Source organism: Rhincodon typus, chromosome 20, assembly GCF_021869965.1.
Source record: "Rhincodon typus isolate 14 chromosome 20, sRhiTyp1.1, whole genome shotgun sequence".
Lineage (NCBI taxonomy): Eukaryota > Metazoa > Chordata > Chondrichthyes > Orectolobiformes > Rhincodontidae > Rhincodon > Rhincodon typus.
The window spans coordinates 31,387,175-31,405,522 of record NC_063351.1 but is presented as its reverse complement, the minus strand read 5'-3'; the positions used below and the strand labels follow the sequence as shown (position 1 = coordinate 31,405,522).

The 18,348-nt window shown below is 40.2% G+C and overlaps 1 protein-coding gene across 3 annotated transcripts in view; it reads right to left on the bottom strand.

Annotated features, from left to right (window-relative positions):
• The window catches only part of vti1a (vesicle transport through interaction with t-SNAREs 1A), a 308,155-nt gene that overhangs the window by 281,940 nt on the left and 7,867 nt on the right, over positions 1-18,348 (bottom strand). For all 3 annotated transcript variants that reach the window (XM_048608726.1, XM_048608727.1, XM_048608728.1), the window contains exons 2-3: positions 10,978-11,036; positions 9,859-9,969 (exon numbers count right to left, since the gene is read on the bottom strand). In XM_048608726.1, the coding sequence (XP_048464683.1) occupies positions 9,859-9,969; positions 10,978-11,036 (170 nt within the window). The remainder of the gene's footprint in view (positions 1-9,858; positions 9,970-10,977; positions 11,037-18,348) is intronic.

The window sequence follows — 18,348 nt, the reverse complement described above, 5'->3', positions numbered from 1 at the left end:
GGTTCATTTCTCAGAGCAATGCCTTGACCAATCAGAAACAATCTGCTTTGTTTAAAACAAAGCTTAGCATTTACCTGCTGGTCATAATTAATTTGTGCATTCTTCATGGCAACACCTCTACCAGAGTCCACTTGCTAACGAATCAGCACTCTTCAACTCTCCACTCATACAATATGAATGTTGTTTGCTCTTTACTTCGGTAATTCTTGCTAATTGTCCTGATGAATGCAATAAGACAAGCTTCAACAACATATCTTTTATTTTCAGTAAAACTGGAAGACTTGTTGGCAGTTCTGTAAAACATACGATGAAAATATTTTTGTTTTCATCTCACACCTTTAAATCCATGACAACTACCTGGTTAAACTTATTAGCCAATGGAAGGCTTACAAGAGCACATGGCAACACCTTTGATATTTCTTACTGATTTCACACCTCTTCTAATAGCCTTGTATACATATCATCTACACATGTATAAGTTTGTAGAATTTTTGATCCTTAATAAATAGGGTAAGCAAATTTTATGTGTAACCTAACTTTTGTTCTCTCTGATCCTTCTCACCTGAAACCATGAAAACTTGCTAAACATGTTCTTGAGAAATATTAGAATAAAACAAAGACTTGCAGATGCTGTAAAACTGGAACACAAACAGAAATTGCCAGAAAAATTCAGCAGATCTGGCAGCATCTATGGAGAACAAACAGAGTTAATGTTTTGAGTCCAGTGATCCTTCTTCAGAACTGACAGCAGCTAGGAAATGGTAGTTACGTGCTGAAGACAGTGGGTGACTGGGGGTGGTCCTCACTTTCCACCCTACGAGCATTCCCATCCAAAGGATACTAAGCCACCATTTCTGCTACCTCCAGCAGGATGCCAAAACCAGACACATTCTCCTCTGCTCCCTTTTCAGAATTTTGCAGGGACTGTTTCCTCCGGGACACCCTGATCCACTCCTCCTCCACTCTCAAATGCGGCCACAGCACCTTCCCATGCAATCACAGAAGCCCAATTACTTTCTCCTTCCTCACTATCTAAAGGTTCCACACCCACCTTTCAGGTAAAGCAGCATTTACCTGCACTTCACTCAATCTAGTCCACTGTATTTGGTGCTTAAGATGTAGTCTTAAGAGACAAATGCAGACTGGGTGACCGCTTTGCGGAACATCTACATCTGTCAACAAAAGTGATCCCGAGCTTCCAGTTGTCAGCCATTTCAGCATACAAATATTGGCCAGGGAGCATGGTAGTGTCTCAGGCCTACTGCAGTGCTCCAGCTAGAATCAGCGCAAACTGCAAAAACAGCATCTCATTTCTTCATTTGGGAGCCATGAAGCCTTCAAGATTTTGGAGTAGGTGTGCAGCTCGGGTTGTGGGTGTTGTGGTTGGTTAGCTCGCTGAGCTGGTTCGTTGTTCCGCAGACATTTCATTACCCTGCTGGGTAACATCATCAGTACAGCCGCCGATGAAGCACCGTTGTGTTTTCCTGCCTGGTTTTTAAAACTCTGGAGTCCGTTGAGCTGGATTACCTCACTTCCAGTTTTCCTTCATAGTGGAGTGTATATAGGATTGAGTTCTATGTGTTTGTTGATGGCTTTCTTCATGGAGTACCAGGCTTCTAGGAATTCCCATGCCTGTCTCGGCCTTGCTTGTCCAGGATTTTGGTGCTGTCCCAGTCGAATTGGTGGTTCTCCTTATCCATGTGGATAGAGTGAGTATCGGTCATGTTTTTTGTAGCCAGTTGGTGTTTGTGTACCCTTGTTGTTAGCTTCCTTCCTGTTTGTCCAATGTAGTGTTTGTCACAGTCTCTGCAGGGAATCTTATAGATGACGTTGGTCCTTTCCATAGTGGGAAGTGGGTCTTTGGTTCAGGTGAGCAGTTGTCGTAGGGTTGATGTGGGTTTGTGTGCCACTCTGATGCCCAGCGGTTGTAGGAACCTTGTGGTTAGTTCCGATGTGTTCCTGATGTAAGGTAGCATAATGAGTGTGTCGGGTCGGGGCGTGTAGTATCTTCCTGGTGTTGTTCGTGTAGGCATCTTCTGACCCAGTTTTTTGGATATCCACTATCTTTGAAAACCTGGAAGAGGTATTCTTCTTCTCGGCGTAGTTCTGTGCTGCTGCAGTGTGTTGTTGCCCATTTAAATCGTGTTCGCACACAGCTTCGTTTGTGTGTTAGGATGGTTACTGTTGAAGTTCAGTACCTGGTCAGTGTGTGTGGCTTTTCTGTGTACTTTCGTCTGGAGTTCCCCATTTGTCTTGTGCTCTACTGTGATGTCCAGGAATGGGAGCTGGTTGTTCTTCTCCTCCTTTCTGGTGAATTTTATTCCAGTGAGGGTGTTGTTTATTAGTTTGTGTGTCTCCTTCTAGTTTGGTCCGTTTAATGATGACAAAGGTGTCGTCCACGTAGCGTATCCATAGTTTCGGTTGGATTAGCGGAAGGGCCGTCCTTTCCAGTCTTTGCATCACTGCTTCGGCTATAAGTCAGTAAATAGATGATCCCATGGGTGTCCCGTTGATCTGTTCGTATGTTTGGCCGTTGAAAGTGAAGTGGGTGGTGAGGCATAGGTCCAGTAGCATGTTGTCTGTGGAGATGGTTTCACTGGGGTCTTGCTCTTGTTCTAATAGTGCTGCATTGTTTCCCTTGCTAGTGGTATGTCTATTGATGAGAATAGGGCAGTGACATCAAACGATATCACAGCCTCCTCGCCATCTATCCTTGTGTCTTTGATGGAATTGAGGAATTCTTGGGCTGAGTGGATTGAGTCGGGTGATTTGTTGACCAGGTAGCTGAGTCTCCTTTGTAGTTCCTCGGCTAATCTGTGTGATGGAGTGCCTGGTAGGAAGACTATGTTACAAAAAGACATTTCTGATGAAGGGTCTAGGCCCGAAACGTCAGCCTTTCTGCTCCTATGATGCTGCTTGGCCTGCTGTGTTCATCCAGCTCTGCACCTTGTTGTCTCAGATTCTCCAGCATCTGCAGTTCCTGCTTCAATCATCTCTATCCATATGGTTAAGGAGAACCACCAATTCAACTGGGACAACACCAAAATCCTGGGACAAGCAAAGCAGAGACAGGCACGGGAATTCTTAGAAGCCTGGTACTCCACGAAGAAAGCCATTAACAAACACATAGAACTTGACCCATATACACTCCACTATGAAGGAAAACCAGAAGTGAGTTAATCCAGCTCAATGGACTCCAGAGTTTTAAAACCAGGCAGGAAAACACAACGGCGCTTCATCGGAGGCTGCTGATGATGATGTTACCCAGCAGGGTAATGAAATGTCTGCAGAACAACGAACCCGCTCGATGATCAAACCAACCACAACAGCTTTCAAGAATCAATGTAAAGTCCAATGATTTTAGAATCATGAACAACTTCTTCTCTGTCCTTTACCCAACCCCATAACCCAGGATTGGTCAAGGTTATGGCTGCTTTCAGCACAGCCAAAACATGTAGCTCGAGTTGTGGATGAGGTTGCAGACTGCACTGGAATCAACTCAAAAAAACAATGGACTCACAGAGGAAATACAGCATACTTTCAGGCAGGCAATAGTCCCAATACTTGAGCAGAAAAGGTAAGTGGAACACATTCAACACAGGAGAGAAGAAAGCCCTGGAAAGACTCAAGAAAGACAGAAACATTGTAATCTGACCATGGGACAAAGGATGCATGACTGTAATCTTCAATAGAGCCCAATGCAATCAAGAAAGCTAACGCACTACTAGCGGATACCGACACCGACTAAACAGATGGCGATCGACCCAACGCCACAGTTAGAGAACAGGATCAAAATAACTCTGAAGAAATTACACAACTCAGGAGACATCAACAAGATAGACTACGAAAAAATCAAGAGCCACAGGGATCCAACACACCCCACTTCTATTGATTCCCCAAGGTACACAAGCCAGGGGGCCCCTCAACCCCATTGTCTCACTACCAGGTACGCCAACATATAGACTTGCCAAAGAACTACAACGGAAACTGAAAAAAACTTAGCTGACAACTCTACCCACTTCATCCACTCTTCCCAAGAATTCCTCAACATCATCAAGGACACCAGGATAGAAGAGGACGAGATAATGACATCCTTCAACGTAACAGCACTATTTAAACCATAAACTTTGACCTAGCCAAAGAGACAATTGCCACACTGTTGAACAAATCAGGAAGGCAGGCACCCCAAGACACCAACAGCATCAACAAGCACCGCACCCTGAAACTGCTGGATCTGTGCCTCACAACCCACTTCACCTTCAATGACCGTGTATTCAAACAAATCAACAGAATAAAAGGGTCCTTCTCAGGCTGGCAGCCGGTGACAAGTGGTGTTCCGCAAGGGTCAGTGTTGGGACCACAACTTTTCACTTTATACATTCATGATCTAGATGAAGGAACTGTGGGCATTCTGGCTAAGTTTGCAAATGATACAAAGATAGGTGGAGGAACAGGTAGTATTGAGGAGGCGGGGAGGCTGCAGAAGGATTTGGACAGGTTAGGAGAGTGAGCAAAGAAGTGGCAGATGGAGTACAATGTGGGAAAGTGTGAGGTCATGCACTTTGGTAAGGAGAATAAAAGCATGGACTATTTTCTAAATGGGGAGAAAACTCAGAAGTCTGTGGTGCAAAGAGACTTGGGAGTTCTAGTCCAGGATTCTATCAAGGTAAACTTGCAGGTTGAGTCAGTAGTTAGAAAGGCAAATGCAATGTTGGCATTTATTTTGAGAGGACTTGAATATAAAAACAGGGATGTACTCCAGAGGGTTTATAAGGCTCTGGTCAGGCCACATTTGGAGTATTGTGTGCAGTTTTGGGCCCCATATCTCAGGAAGGATGTACTGGGCCTGGACCGGGTTCAGACGAGGTTCACGAGAATGGTCCCAGAAATGAGAAGCTTAACGTATGAGGAACGTTTGAGGGCTCTGGGACTATACTCATTGGAGTTTACAAGGAGGAGGGGGGAATCTAATTGAAACTTACAGAATACTGAATGGCCTGGACAGAGTGGATATTGGGAAGATACTTCCATTGGTAGGAGAGACTAGGACCAGAGGGCACAGCCTCAGGGTAAAAGGAAGACCTTTTAGAATGGAGATAAGGAGAAACTTCTTCAGGCAGAGAGTGGTGAATCTATGGAATTCACAGCCACAGAAGGCTGTGGAGGCCAGGTCATTGCAGGGAGAAAGCCGGAGAATGGAGGTGAGGAACTTATCAACCATGATTGAATGGCGGAGCAGACTCGATGGGCCAAATGGCCTAATTTCTGCTCCTATGTCTTATGGTCTTATGGAATACCAATGGGATCCCCAATATCAGGACTGATTACAAAAGCGGTAATGCAAAGTTTAGAATGGACAGTGCTCCCCACTATACAACCCAAACTCTGGGTCTGCTATGTAGATGATACCTTCATGATTATCAAACTCACAAGACTAGAAGAAAACCACCAACACAAAAACAACATCCTCACCAGAATAAAATTCATACAAGAGGAAGAGAACAATAACTGACTACCCTTCCTAAACATAATGGTAGAATGTAAGAACAACGGGCAACTCCAGTCTAGCGTATACAAAAAGACCACATATACGGACCAGATACTTAATTACTCTAGCAACGACCCCAACACCCGTAAACGGAGCTGCTTCAGGACATTATTCAACGGGCCACAACACACTGCAGCAATCCAGAATTGCGCAAAGCAGAACAGGAGCACTTGTACGGAGTTTTTAAAAGGAATGGATACCCAAAAAGCAAAATCTGCTGTTACCTCTGTGACAGACCACAACAAGATGATACAACACGGCCTGACACACTAGTCACCCTACCGTACATCAGAGACATATCAGAAATGACCACGAGACTACTCAGACCACTAGGTATCAGGGTATCCCACAAACCAAAAATCATCCTGCGACAGCTACTTACGAATGTAAAAGATCCCATACCCACAACCAATAAAACTAACATAATATACAAAATACCATGCAAGAATTGTGAGAAACATTACATAGGTCAAACTGGAAGAAAACTGGCAATAAGGATACACGAACACCAACTAGTCACCAAGAGACACAACTAATTCTCACTGGTCTCAATACACATGGACAAAGAAGGACACAAATTCGACTGGGACAACACATCCATAATAGCACAACCCAAACAGAGACATGCCAGAGAATTCCTGGATACCTGGCATTCCAACTGGAACTCCACCAACAATCACAGGACCCAACATACAAACCACTGAAAAACAGAAATGGAAGTAATGCCAACCATCCCAGCAAACCAAGGCATATAAATAATAAGCGGGACAGAACACCAACGCTTCACCGGAGGCACACTGATGTTACCTAGCAGGGTGACGAAACGTCTGCAATCAAACACACTGGCTCAGCAAACAAGTCTACAACCACAGCCAACACATGTTCACCTACTTATGGTTCCCATTATCAACTTTTCTTTCTTCCTGGCACATTATCATCCATCCCTTTGTCTGTCTAACTGTTGTTCTCTCTCTGGGCTCCACCTCTACCTATCCAGTCACTGCTACCCACCACCCCCTAGCTACTATCAGTTCTGAATAAGGTCACTGGATCAGAAATATTAACTCTGCTTTCTCTCCACAGATGCTGAGAGACTAGCTGAGTTTCCCTAGCAGTTGCTGTTTGTGTATGAGAAGTATCAGGTTTTGGTAAGGGAAACATTAAATCAAGAGAAGTGAATGCAGGAGAGATTAAACAGGAATAGAAGAGAATGTCTTTGGAGACTGTCATTTGATAAATCATAGCTGATCTTGGACTTCAACTAGAGATGCGCCCAATCTCCATATCACTCAATTCCTAAGAAATCAAAAACCATCCCAGCTTTAACAACGATGGAGTATCCACAATCCTCTGAATTAGAGGTGTCCTGACTGGGTAAGCTGCAGATCAATCGACTTTCCAAAAACAATTATTTTGTCACATGTCCAATCGAGCTTTGTTTGCACTTTTGTTGTAGCTTTACTTAACCTGATCAGTGTCTTAGGAGAGACAAAAAAAAATCAGTAGTCATAAAAATGATTTACTCCAGCTACTTTACATCGAATTACAGTGTTTTTAAATGAAGTCAATGTGTTGCCACTACCAAAGTTAAAGGCAATAGTCCTTTGGTATTCTTTAATTCTGTGTTGATCCTCTCTACTTGTTAAGTCAAGGTAGCATTTAGGGGACTACCCTGACACAGTGTAGTGGTCCTACTTCTGGGCCAAGAGACCCACCTGCTCCAGAGGCATGTAATACCATCTCCTAACATGTTGATTTTAAAAAAAAAGCAGCATTTTAACCAATCTAACCCACATATGGTTGAAGCACAGCTGCATCTAGGACTGTACATTTAAAGGGGGCTGTTATTGATTAGTTGATATCATGAAACTAAAGTTCTGTGTAATCATACAACTTGTTTATATTTATTGTCTTCAACCTTTTCCTCAATTTTCTTCATGTCCATGTCAAGGTCCATGCCTCTTCACTTTGGTCAGTTCATCGTGATATTTGAAGTCACACATAAAACACTATTAATTGTTCTTCAGACATTTCTGAGATTCATTCATTATTGTCCCAATTTATATTGGGATAGTCAGATTTGTAAGTACTTCTTTCAATGTCATTCTGCCCAGCTTTAATGATTTGTGTTGGCATCTGCATCTGGTATCTCGACAATTTTAAAATCTGGCACTTATGCAACTTACAATTCTTTGGGCCACCATGGACTACCTCATTTATTCAACGTCAAAAATTACTGCTTCCTAGGAAAGTTTTAAAGGCAGAAGGCAGCTGATCCAACAGCATATCCTTCTGAGAACTAAGCACCACCTAGAACCATTTGTCTTTGCATGAGATAATTTACAACAATTAAGTAATTTAAATACTCATACCAAGCCAGAAATCCCAAAATTGAATTTGCTTAACATTTATATAATCTGAATCCATGGTATTCTTGCATGAAATCAAATTTGATCACGTTTCATGTATACTGAACACATCATCTTTCTTTTAGATTTCATCCTTGAGCTCCACTGGCATATTCATTGCTTTGTCACTATGCAAATGACAATCATCCATTTCACAAAATAATTTACTTCTTGCATGAAACAACTCGGCATGGCCATATTTTGCTTTTTATCTGGTAGGGTCTTAACCCAAATCCACATGTCCACTTCATTCTTCCGCCATTCAAATGGTTCAGATTCAGAAAACATTGGAGAGTAATCATCCCCCAATCATTTATATTTGAATTCTGGATTCTCTGCCACAGCTGCTGAGATTTTAAATTTATGTCTGTTTTTATCTTAATTTCTATCTTTCATCTGAAAGAAACTATCCTCTATGTATTATATTCAAGAAAGTGAGGCAACGAAGGACAGAACTACAGGCAATTTTCTAAGCTTTTATTTACTGAAATTCACATCACAAACACATGCACACACAAGCCAACAACCACATTTTCAATCTGGTCCTAGATATAGGAGTACAAGTGAATGCCCAATTAATGCCCACAATTGCATATCACTGCACAGAATTAAATGTACAATTAACAAAAGAATGTTGGGTAAGATATTTATGCAAATAATTCTGGAGATACTGCTGTTTGATATCAAAAGTAACTATATACTATTCAAAGGAGGAGTCAATGCCAACTTTACATAATGGGCAGATGAAACATAAAATACAATACAATTCAAGAGAATTATTCAAGCAATGAAAATCATGCAGAGTTAATAAAATGGCCATTTCCAATTCATTAATTCTGCTAATCCAACACAGCAAATGGATTCTGTTATAGTGTGTCTGGTTTAAAAAAAATTTCATTACATTTTCACTTCTATTGCTATTATGATCTAAAGACTTACTTTCTGAGCAAAGCATAAATGTCTTCCCATTTATAATGGCTTTATAGTGAGTGTTGTACAGTGATTTTACTCAAATTCTGATTATCTATTTCCCTATTTTCTTTTCTCTCTTGAAAATACTGACTTGGTATCTTGAGGTTTGATTCAATTAGACCATCAGTATCTCACCCAAGTGGTAATCTTTCATGTACAAGTTCAAATGCTGTGGAGTGGCAAGCGGCTACATTGTAGGGGACGTGATTGTTAAGCCTATTCTTGTTCTTACCCCACTTTTGCAGAAATGATGAAATAGAAATCAGGAGCAGAAATACTAGTTGCTTGTCCCCCTCCCATCTTGAGAATAAGGTTTAAGCACAGAATCTTGCAGTACAATAACACTAAGCTTCACTTGTGTTATCCAACTAATCTCAGTTCCCCGATCTGTCCCCATAACCCTGCACTCATCTCCTTTTCAATTCTACATCCAATTGCCATTTGAAGTTTATTACTGATGCTGTTTCCACCAGCGTTTCCATTAGTGAAGTGTATATCATAAGTCACTGAATAAGAAAATTCTCATCAAATTCTGGTTCTTTAGCCTCAACTTCCACTCACAGCAAAGCATGATCATTAAATTCAATGCAAACCAAAAGCTGAACCTGTGACTTTCTTAATCTGTATGATTTAGGACCACGCCAGCAGATTTTTTACTCACATAACCATCATGAGAGGTTCAAAAGTGTCTTTCAGGAAATGTTAAATGCAGCAAAATACTACTATTTCAATTTACTGAACAGTACAATTACAATGAGAGGGGTTTTTGACAGATTAGCAACATGCAAAATTTGAAAATATCAAAAATTCTCAGACATGAAATTAAGGAAATACAAAATATCAAAAAACTTCACCTATTTCTTAAAGGAAACATATATTGTGTGTGTGCAGATCTTTTCTCTATAAAAAGTATAAATGAAACGAACTTACAAAATCCTTATCTAGCTTTTCCAATTCCTGTTTATAGCTTTTCATTCGGGTGCTGAAAAGGCCACGGCTCTGAAGCGGTATCTCCCGAATCTCAAGGTCCATTTGTTCAAGCTATATCCAAAATTAAAAATAATAAGATACGAATTCATGTGTGATCACTTTCAAACAAACATTCCTGAGGGGTAACAATTTTATTTCCAGGACAACTATAATCGCCAACCACAATGATCAGTCAGTTTCATTTTTCGTAGATCCCAGCAAAGTGAAAAATGACCAACCATGTACTATAGTTTGAGAAAAACACTCCACAATTGTTCTAATGGAATCATTGTAAGTCTATTTTAATTCAAAGTTCCTCAAATCAAAGTACCTTCTACCAGTAATTTTAGTATTTTAAAGCATTGAGTCCCAACTCTGTTCAATTGAAATGATTGGGCAATTGAATTCCTTTGCACAAAGAACTACAAAGTAAGAGGACTGTGTGATCATGATTATAAAATGTTACAATCTGGCATTCTGATATAAGTAAATCTCACAGCATTTTAACGTGTGTCAAATGAAAGTCTTTTTACTTATATAATCCTGTGATCATGCATACCAAGAACAAAACCCCTAATCATTTTAATCTCTGCGTTTTGAAAGAAACGTTGCATGGATATGATAGCAAATGAAGCTATCTGTTTCCAATCATTTTGTTCTCTAACGAAAAGGAAGATTAGGCTGTAGAAACATGTCTTTTTTATCCTAGTTAACAGCCAGAAATTCCTGACAAATACAGAGCTATTTCAAAGATAAGTTGATGGGACAGTACACAAGGGAATGAAACATATCAATAAACCATACGATGCTAATTTTTAGCACCAAAAATAGCCCAATAAAATTTAGCTCACCAACACTGAACTGAAACTGACGGTTTGCATTAACATTCAAACAAATTATATGGAAATGCTGCAATTTAAATGTTCTAATTTTAGTAACTTATAGTTTTAATAGCTCTATTTTCCTGAAACTATTTGACATGCTTCACTCTCTGGATTCAAATTCAAATAGCAATCCTTCACAATGAATTAAAACAAATAAAACATACAGTAGTTCAAAATATCAGATGCAGTTTCTTACCAGTTCCCGAGCTTCTTCCATCTGCTTTTCCACATTTGCAACCATACATTTCTTGTCATCTAGAGAGTAAAGAAATGAACATTCCATATCACATTAAATTTGCCAAATAATTAATACAAGATGTTTAAACAATAATGATTGAAAAATGTCACCTAATTCAACAGTGAAATTTGATATATAGAGCAAATGGGACTGTGGAATACCACTTCATCTCTTAAGGTACAAGTACAAGCTCCTGTCACTGCTGAAGATAGCACAATTCACAACTGACAGTACAAACAATTTCCAGAGGCTCAAATTAAAAAAATTATTTTTGTTAAAAACAATGAGCAATGTGCAGATATCAAGGATACATGATTAAGAGTAGAATCTGAAACTATTTATTCCATAATTATTTTCTAAGCCTCAAGTCAGTAAGGTAGCAGAGCCACATGCGAAATTTGTGACATATCCTACAATACATCATATACAAAATAACCAAAATATATTGCGGTTCATTTAAAGTTAGATTCAAAGCACAGTCTAATTGGAATTAAGTGATACAAACTACAGAGTTCATTAATGGCCTGGCAAAATTATTTTGACAATGCATTCTTTATTATCAAAGGTGCATTTCCAAATAGCAGTGTAGAAAATATTTTGTGATTGTGATAAAATGTAATGCACATTGGCTTTAGAAATAGTTAACATAACTATTATAGGCAACAGAAATTAGTTTGAGCTGGTATATCTAGCCATGTATTCTAGCAGATACTGGTTTCTGCATTTGAAATAACCTAGCCTACACACAGCTTACCCAGTAGTCCTTGAAGAGACAAAAGCAAAATATTATAGACACTGGAAACCCAAAATAAAAACATAAAATGCTATTTGAAGAGTATTTATAGATTCTGTGAAGAGAGAAACAGCATTAATATTTCAGGCGATGACTTTTCATCAGAATTGGAAATGTTTAAAGATGTAACAAGTTTTTAGCAAATTCAGAGTCAAGGGTATAGGGAGAGGAGGAATGAACAAAAACGAAGTTCCGTGACAGGGAAGAGGGCAGAAATGATGAAATAGCAAAAGGATGAAGGTTCAAGGTAAAAGAGCATGGTAATGGGTCAAGTAGAGAAATCAAGGAAAGGCAGTTGTCAAGGGATCGGTGGACATATATAGAAAATTTTGGATAACTTGAAGATGGCAAAACAAAAGGAAGGGTAGAAAGATTTAGAGCTGGACCATATGAAGGTTAGATCTATGGAAGGGTAGAATGTAAATTGAAAGCAATTTTGTTTACATTTTCCAAAGAAACGGAAACTGCTCTGGATTTTTAAAGGCAAAAGAAATGTGTGGAGGGATCTGACTGAAACAAAAACATTCCACACATCTTCCAAAACAAAAGACAAACAAAGCTAGGACCCAAATGGGTTCTCACAGCAAATAAAATGAAGGTAAAGAGAAGATTGTTCAATGTAAGGGCAAGTTCAGCCATGCAGGGACGATTACTGGTAGATGGAATGACTGGAGCACACAGTTGGAGAAATGGACACGGTAGAAAGATCAGATGCCTTTACAAAGGAGACTTTTTGCTGCAGGAAACAGGAAGCTACGCAATTGCTGACCACATGGGTAAATTAGCAAATAAAGATGGGAAAAGAGTGAACAATGGGAGAAAAACAAAGAAGTGAAGATTAGAAAAATAAAACTAGTTCAGTGGGCCAAGAGCAGTCTGAATCAAAGGGTCTACTGAGGCAGTCCTGTCCGAGAATCTTGGAAAGGAGGTAGAAGCAAGCTGTGTAGGTCTGGAGGCAGGGGAAACTACAAGGTTGAAAGTCATATAGAGAAAGCATTTGGAGATGAGGTCAATGATAGAATTTCTTAGACTATCTACATGTTCTACATTCCATACCCTAACTAGTCACTGTGAGAAAAAATGTTTTTTTCCCCTCACATCACCCTAGCTTCATTTACACATCACTTTAACAAGAGATAAGAATAGCAAAAGTTTAAGATAAGAATAGCAAAAAGTTTCTGTTCACTTGGCAAAGCAAATACACCAATGTGAGCATGTTGAGGTCTAATGTGGAAATAAAGTTGGAAACTGACATCAATGCCAAAAGGAATAAATAATTGAAGAATAACTTCTAAGCTGCCAGGCTCCCAGGGATAAAGGACAGGCCAGCTACATAAAAGTATATACTGATGATAAAGATGTTTGGAAAAGACCTGAAGTAGCTGCAGAAAGGGAAATATATGACTCAACATTTTTTGAAATCAAACACTGAATCAATCAATCAAAAAGCAAAAAGTGAATTTCACAATAAAAGGTGCAAATCAGAGGCAGGAATTGATTCGTCATTACATGCTTGGACACCCCATATATGGACGATAAAGGCAGCATAATTGAGACAGTAAAAATAAGTGGGCAAACCCAGATTTCCTAGGGTTTTATATCTGTGGCCCCAGAGATGGTCAGTATAAGATAAAGAAACTTCAAATAGGAGGGTCATAGTAAAGGTACAAAAGTTAGTGCATTTCAGTTGCCCAAGTGCAACTTGAATTAAAGACAATTGGAGAATAAGCCCAGGGGATCCAAGGTACATTAGCAGGCTTGCTTCAAGCGTGGACGGTGGTTGTTCCCCTAGTGAGAGCGCCTAGGACCAGAGGACATAACTTCGAAATAAGGGGTCGCCTTTTAAGGCAGAGATGAGGAGGAATCTTTTCTCTCAAAGTGTATGTGAATAGAGGGCTGTCAAAACTAGGTCATTAAGTACATTCAAGGCTGAAACAGACACATTTTTAATCAGTCAGGCTATCGAGAGTTACAGGGATAAGGCAGGAAAATGGAGTTGACAGTTCAGTCATGATCTCATTGACTGTCAAAACAGACTCAATGGGCAGAATTGCCTACTTCTGATCCTACATTTTTGGTCTTAACCATCTTCAGCTGTTTCATCACACATGTGAACTGAGGATATTTGCTGATGATAGCACAAGTTCAGTATCATTCTTCTTTCAAATACTGAAGCAGTTCCTGTCCATACACAGCAAGACCAGAAAATATCCAGGCTTGGGTAGGTAACATTTGTGGCATACGAGAGTCCAACAATGGCCATACCCAGCAAGACAGAATCTAACCATCGCACATTAACATTCAATGGCATTACTATTGTTTTATCCCGCAATATCAACATCCTGAGGGTGAACATTAATATGATATTAAACTACACTCACCATAAATAGTGTGGCTACGAAAGCAAGCCAGGGGCTAGGAATTCTAAAGCAAGTAATACACCTTCTGACTCGTCAAAGTCCATCCAACATCTGCAAGTATTACCACACAGATAAACAGCCACATCAAATCAGCCTCCCTACGTTGGCATTTGTAACACAGTAAAATTAAAATATTTAATGACCATCAAAACTGACTCCAATGACTTATAACTAGACTTTGTGAAAAATTGATGTCAGACCCTAGGTTTCCAGCGCAAATAAAGATTTAATAAATTATTAATAATACAATAGCTTTAGCTAAGCAATGTTAAAGCACAAGGTATTCTGATTAATATCTATGATTAAAACCCAATCTTCCTTGATTCTAACCACGCTCACACAAAGTTAGAAAAACAGCATAATTAAGGGATAAATTAAAAGGGTAAAATGAGATGTATCTGGCCAGGGCACTTAAGTTGACTCCATGATCCATGATCCATAACATCATCAGCTTATGAGACTACATCTTGCATCGTTTCTGACAAAACAGATACATGCAAACATCTTCCAGTAGGCTCCAAGAAATATTCATTTAATTCTAAGGAGTGAGATTCTATTCTCCGAACTTTCAATAAGTCAATAATGAGAGAATAACCAGGGAGTAATCAAACATCTGTCCTGTACCTTTTGCAGACACAATCCTTCAGGTTTAAACACTGTTCAAAACCCAGTTCAAACTTTGCCCGCTCTTTGTTAAACTGATTGGGACCTCATAGGGAGACAGTTAACATTTAACATCTAAAATGGACAAAGAGAAACATGGCTCAGTACTGGAGCTGAATTCCTCAATTTCTTGGAGCAGTAATTACTGTTGTTACAAACTTCTGCTTTGTTTTTGGAACTTTAAAAAAATGGTCAAAAACAACAATAGACCACATGGGAGGTTGGAGAATGGCTCTAGAGTTCATCAAAAAACACCAAGCAGTGAACTTTTACAGGTGACTGACTGTGAAAGCACAGGTATCTCTAGAAATCAGAGTTCTGTCCAAGAAAAACAAACAGTGAAATTTCACAACTGGCCTTGGAGGGGCCTGATTATTGTAATGACTCACAGCTGGGAGTGTCAGGTTATCAGAGCCTGAGGCAGCTTTTACTTTTAAAACTTATAAATTTAATGTTTTTTTATATCTATAAAAATGAGTAGGGTGAGGGTATGTTTTTTATGTTTTACTGAGATCTGTCTCTTGATCTTTTTTAAAAAAAATATAAAACATAGATATTCAGTTATCCCAGAACAGTGTTTTTAGAGCTGTAAGACAGTGCTATTTTCTGGGTCCGTAGATTGTTAAGATGCAGAGTTGGCCTTTAGTAGTGTGGATGTACTCTTCCTGTCGGATGTGGGAGAATAGGGAGAATTTCAATGTTCCTGATGATTATGTCCGCAGGAAGTGTGTTTGGTTACGAATCCTATCGGATCACATGGATTGGTTGGAGCAGCAGTTACAAGGACTTACAGGAACCGGGGGTGTGATGGATGGCAGCTTCATGAAGGTAGAAAAACCACAGATACAGTCAGGCAGATGGGTTACCTCTAAGAAAAGTAGGAGAGATAGGCCGGTATTGCAGGACTCCCACAGTTTAAAGCCTCCCAAGTAGCACTAGCAAATCGGCTGTGCCCATCTCAAACAATTATGCCATGGACTCTTAGGGGAACGTAGCACTGGCAGCCAGGTTACTGGTACTGAGACTGAGTTACTGGAATAAGGGGTACGTCATGCGGTTGATGGTGATAGGGACTCTCTAGTCAGGGCCAGATAGATGTTTCTGTGGCTGACAACTTGACATCAGAATGGTGTCAGGGTCAAGGATGTCTCAGAGAGGGCGCAGAATACTCTCAAAGGGGGACAGTGACCAGTAGGAGGTCAGTGTACACGTTAGGACCAACGACATAGGAAGAGAAAGGGACGAGACTCTGTACAGAGAATATACAAAATCAGAGGTTAAAAAGTAGGTCCTCACAGGTAGTTATATCTGCTTTACTCCCGTTGCCACGTGCTAGAGAGAGTAGGAATAGGAGGATAGAGCAGACGAATGTGTGGCTGAGGAGCTGGTGCAGGACGGCAGGGATTCACGTTTTTGGATAATTGGAATCTTTTCTGGGGTAGAAGTGACCTACATAAGAAGGGTTGCACCCAAATTGAGAGGGGACCAATAGGCAAGGAGATTTGCTAGTGCTACTCAGGAGGCTTTAAACTGGGGTGTCCCGAGCAGACAGTGAGAAAAGAGATAAGTCCAAATCTGATACAATGGAGAAGAGCAAATCAAATAGTCAAGACAGGCAAGAACAGGCAGAGAATGAGGTAAAACTGATAATTTAAACTGCATTTACTTCAATACAAAGAGGCCTGACAGGTAAGGCGGATGAACCTGGGGCATAGTTGGGAAATGCGACTGGGATATCATAGCAATTACAGAGGCATGGCTCAGGGAAGGGCGGGACTGCCAGCTTAATGTTTGGGGTATAGATGCTATAAGAACGATAGAAACGGGGGCAAAAGAGGAGGGGGCGCAGTGTTTTTGGTTAGGGATAATATAATGGCTGTACTTGAGGAGGATATTCCTGGGAGTACATCCGGTGAAATTATTTGGGTGGAACTGAAAAAAAGAAAGGGATGATCACCTTATTGGGATTGTACTATAGGCCCCGCAATAGTCAGCGGAAAATTGAGAAGCAAATTTGTAAGGAGATCTCAGATATGTGTAAGTATGACAGGGTTGTAACGGTAGGGGGCTTTAACTTTCCAAACATAGACTGGGACTGTGATATTGTTAAGGGCTTGGATGGAGAGGAATTTAAGTGTATACAAGAAAATTTTCTGATTCAGTATCTGGATGTACCCACTAGAGAAGGAGCAAAACTTACCCTTCTGTTGGGAAATAAGGCTGGGCAAGTGACTGGGGTGTCAGTTGGGGGAGCACTTTGGGGCCTGTGATCATAATTCTATTAGTTTTTAAATAGTGATGGAAAAGGATAGACTTGTTCTAAAAGCTAAAGTTCTAAAATGGAGTAAGGCCAATTTTGATGTTATCAGCCAAGAACCTTCAAAAGTTGTTTGGGAGAGACTATTGGCAGGTAGCAGGATGGTTGGAAGGTGGGAGGCCTTTATAAAGGAGGTAACGAGAGTCCAGAAGCAGTACGTTCCTGTTAGAGTGAGGGCAAGGCTGGTAGTGTAGGGAATGCAGGATGACAAGAGAACATGAGGTTCTGGTCAAGAAAAAGGAAGAGGCACATGGCAGATAAAGACAGCTGGGATCAACTGAATCCCTAGAAGATGATGAGGGTAGTAGGAGTATGCTTAAGAGGAAAATCAGGAGGGCAAAAGGGGACATGAGTTAGCTTGGGCAAATAGAAGAATCCATAGGAATTCTATAAATGCATTAAGAGCAAAAGAGTAACTAGGGAGAGAATAAGGCCCCTTAAAGATCAGCAAGGCCGTCTATATGTGGAACTGCAGGAGATCGGTGAGGTATTAAATGAGTATTTTGCATCAGTATTTAATGAGAAGAATATGGAAGCTAGAGAATTTGGCAAATTAAATAGTGGTATCTTGAAAAGTGTACATATTACAGAGGTGGCGGTGCTGGACATCTTAAAATGCATAAAGGTGGATAAATCCCCAGGACCTGTTCTGGTGTATCCTAAAACTTTGTGGGTAGTTGGAAAGCAATTGTTGGCCCCTTGCCAAGATATTTGTATAATCAATAGCCACGGTTGAGGTGCCAGAAGACTGGAGGCTGGCTAACGTGGTGCCATTTGTTAAGAAAGGTGGTAAGGAAAAGCCAGAGATCTATAGACCAGTGAGCATAACGTCAGTGATGGGTAAGTTGTTGGAGGGGATTCTGAGGGACAGGATTTACATGTATTTGCAAAGGCAAGGACTGATTAGGGATAGTTAACATGGCTTTGTGCATGGGAAATCATGTCTCATTAACTTGATTGAGTTTTTTGGAGAAGTAACAAAGAAGATTGATAAAGGAAGAGCGGTAGATGTTTGTATGGACTTCAGCAAGATGTTTGACAAGGTTCCACAAAGTAGTCTGGGTTAGCAAGGTTAGATCACATGGATAGTAGGAACTGCAGATGCTGGAGAATCTGAGATAACAAGGTGTAGAGCT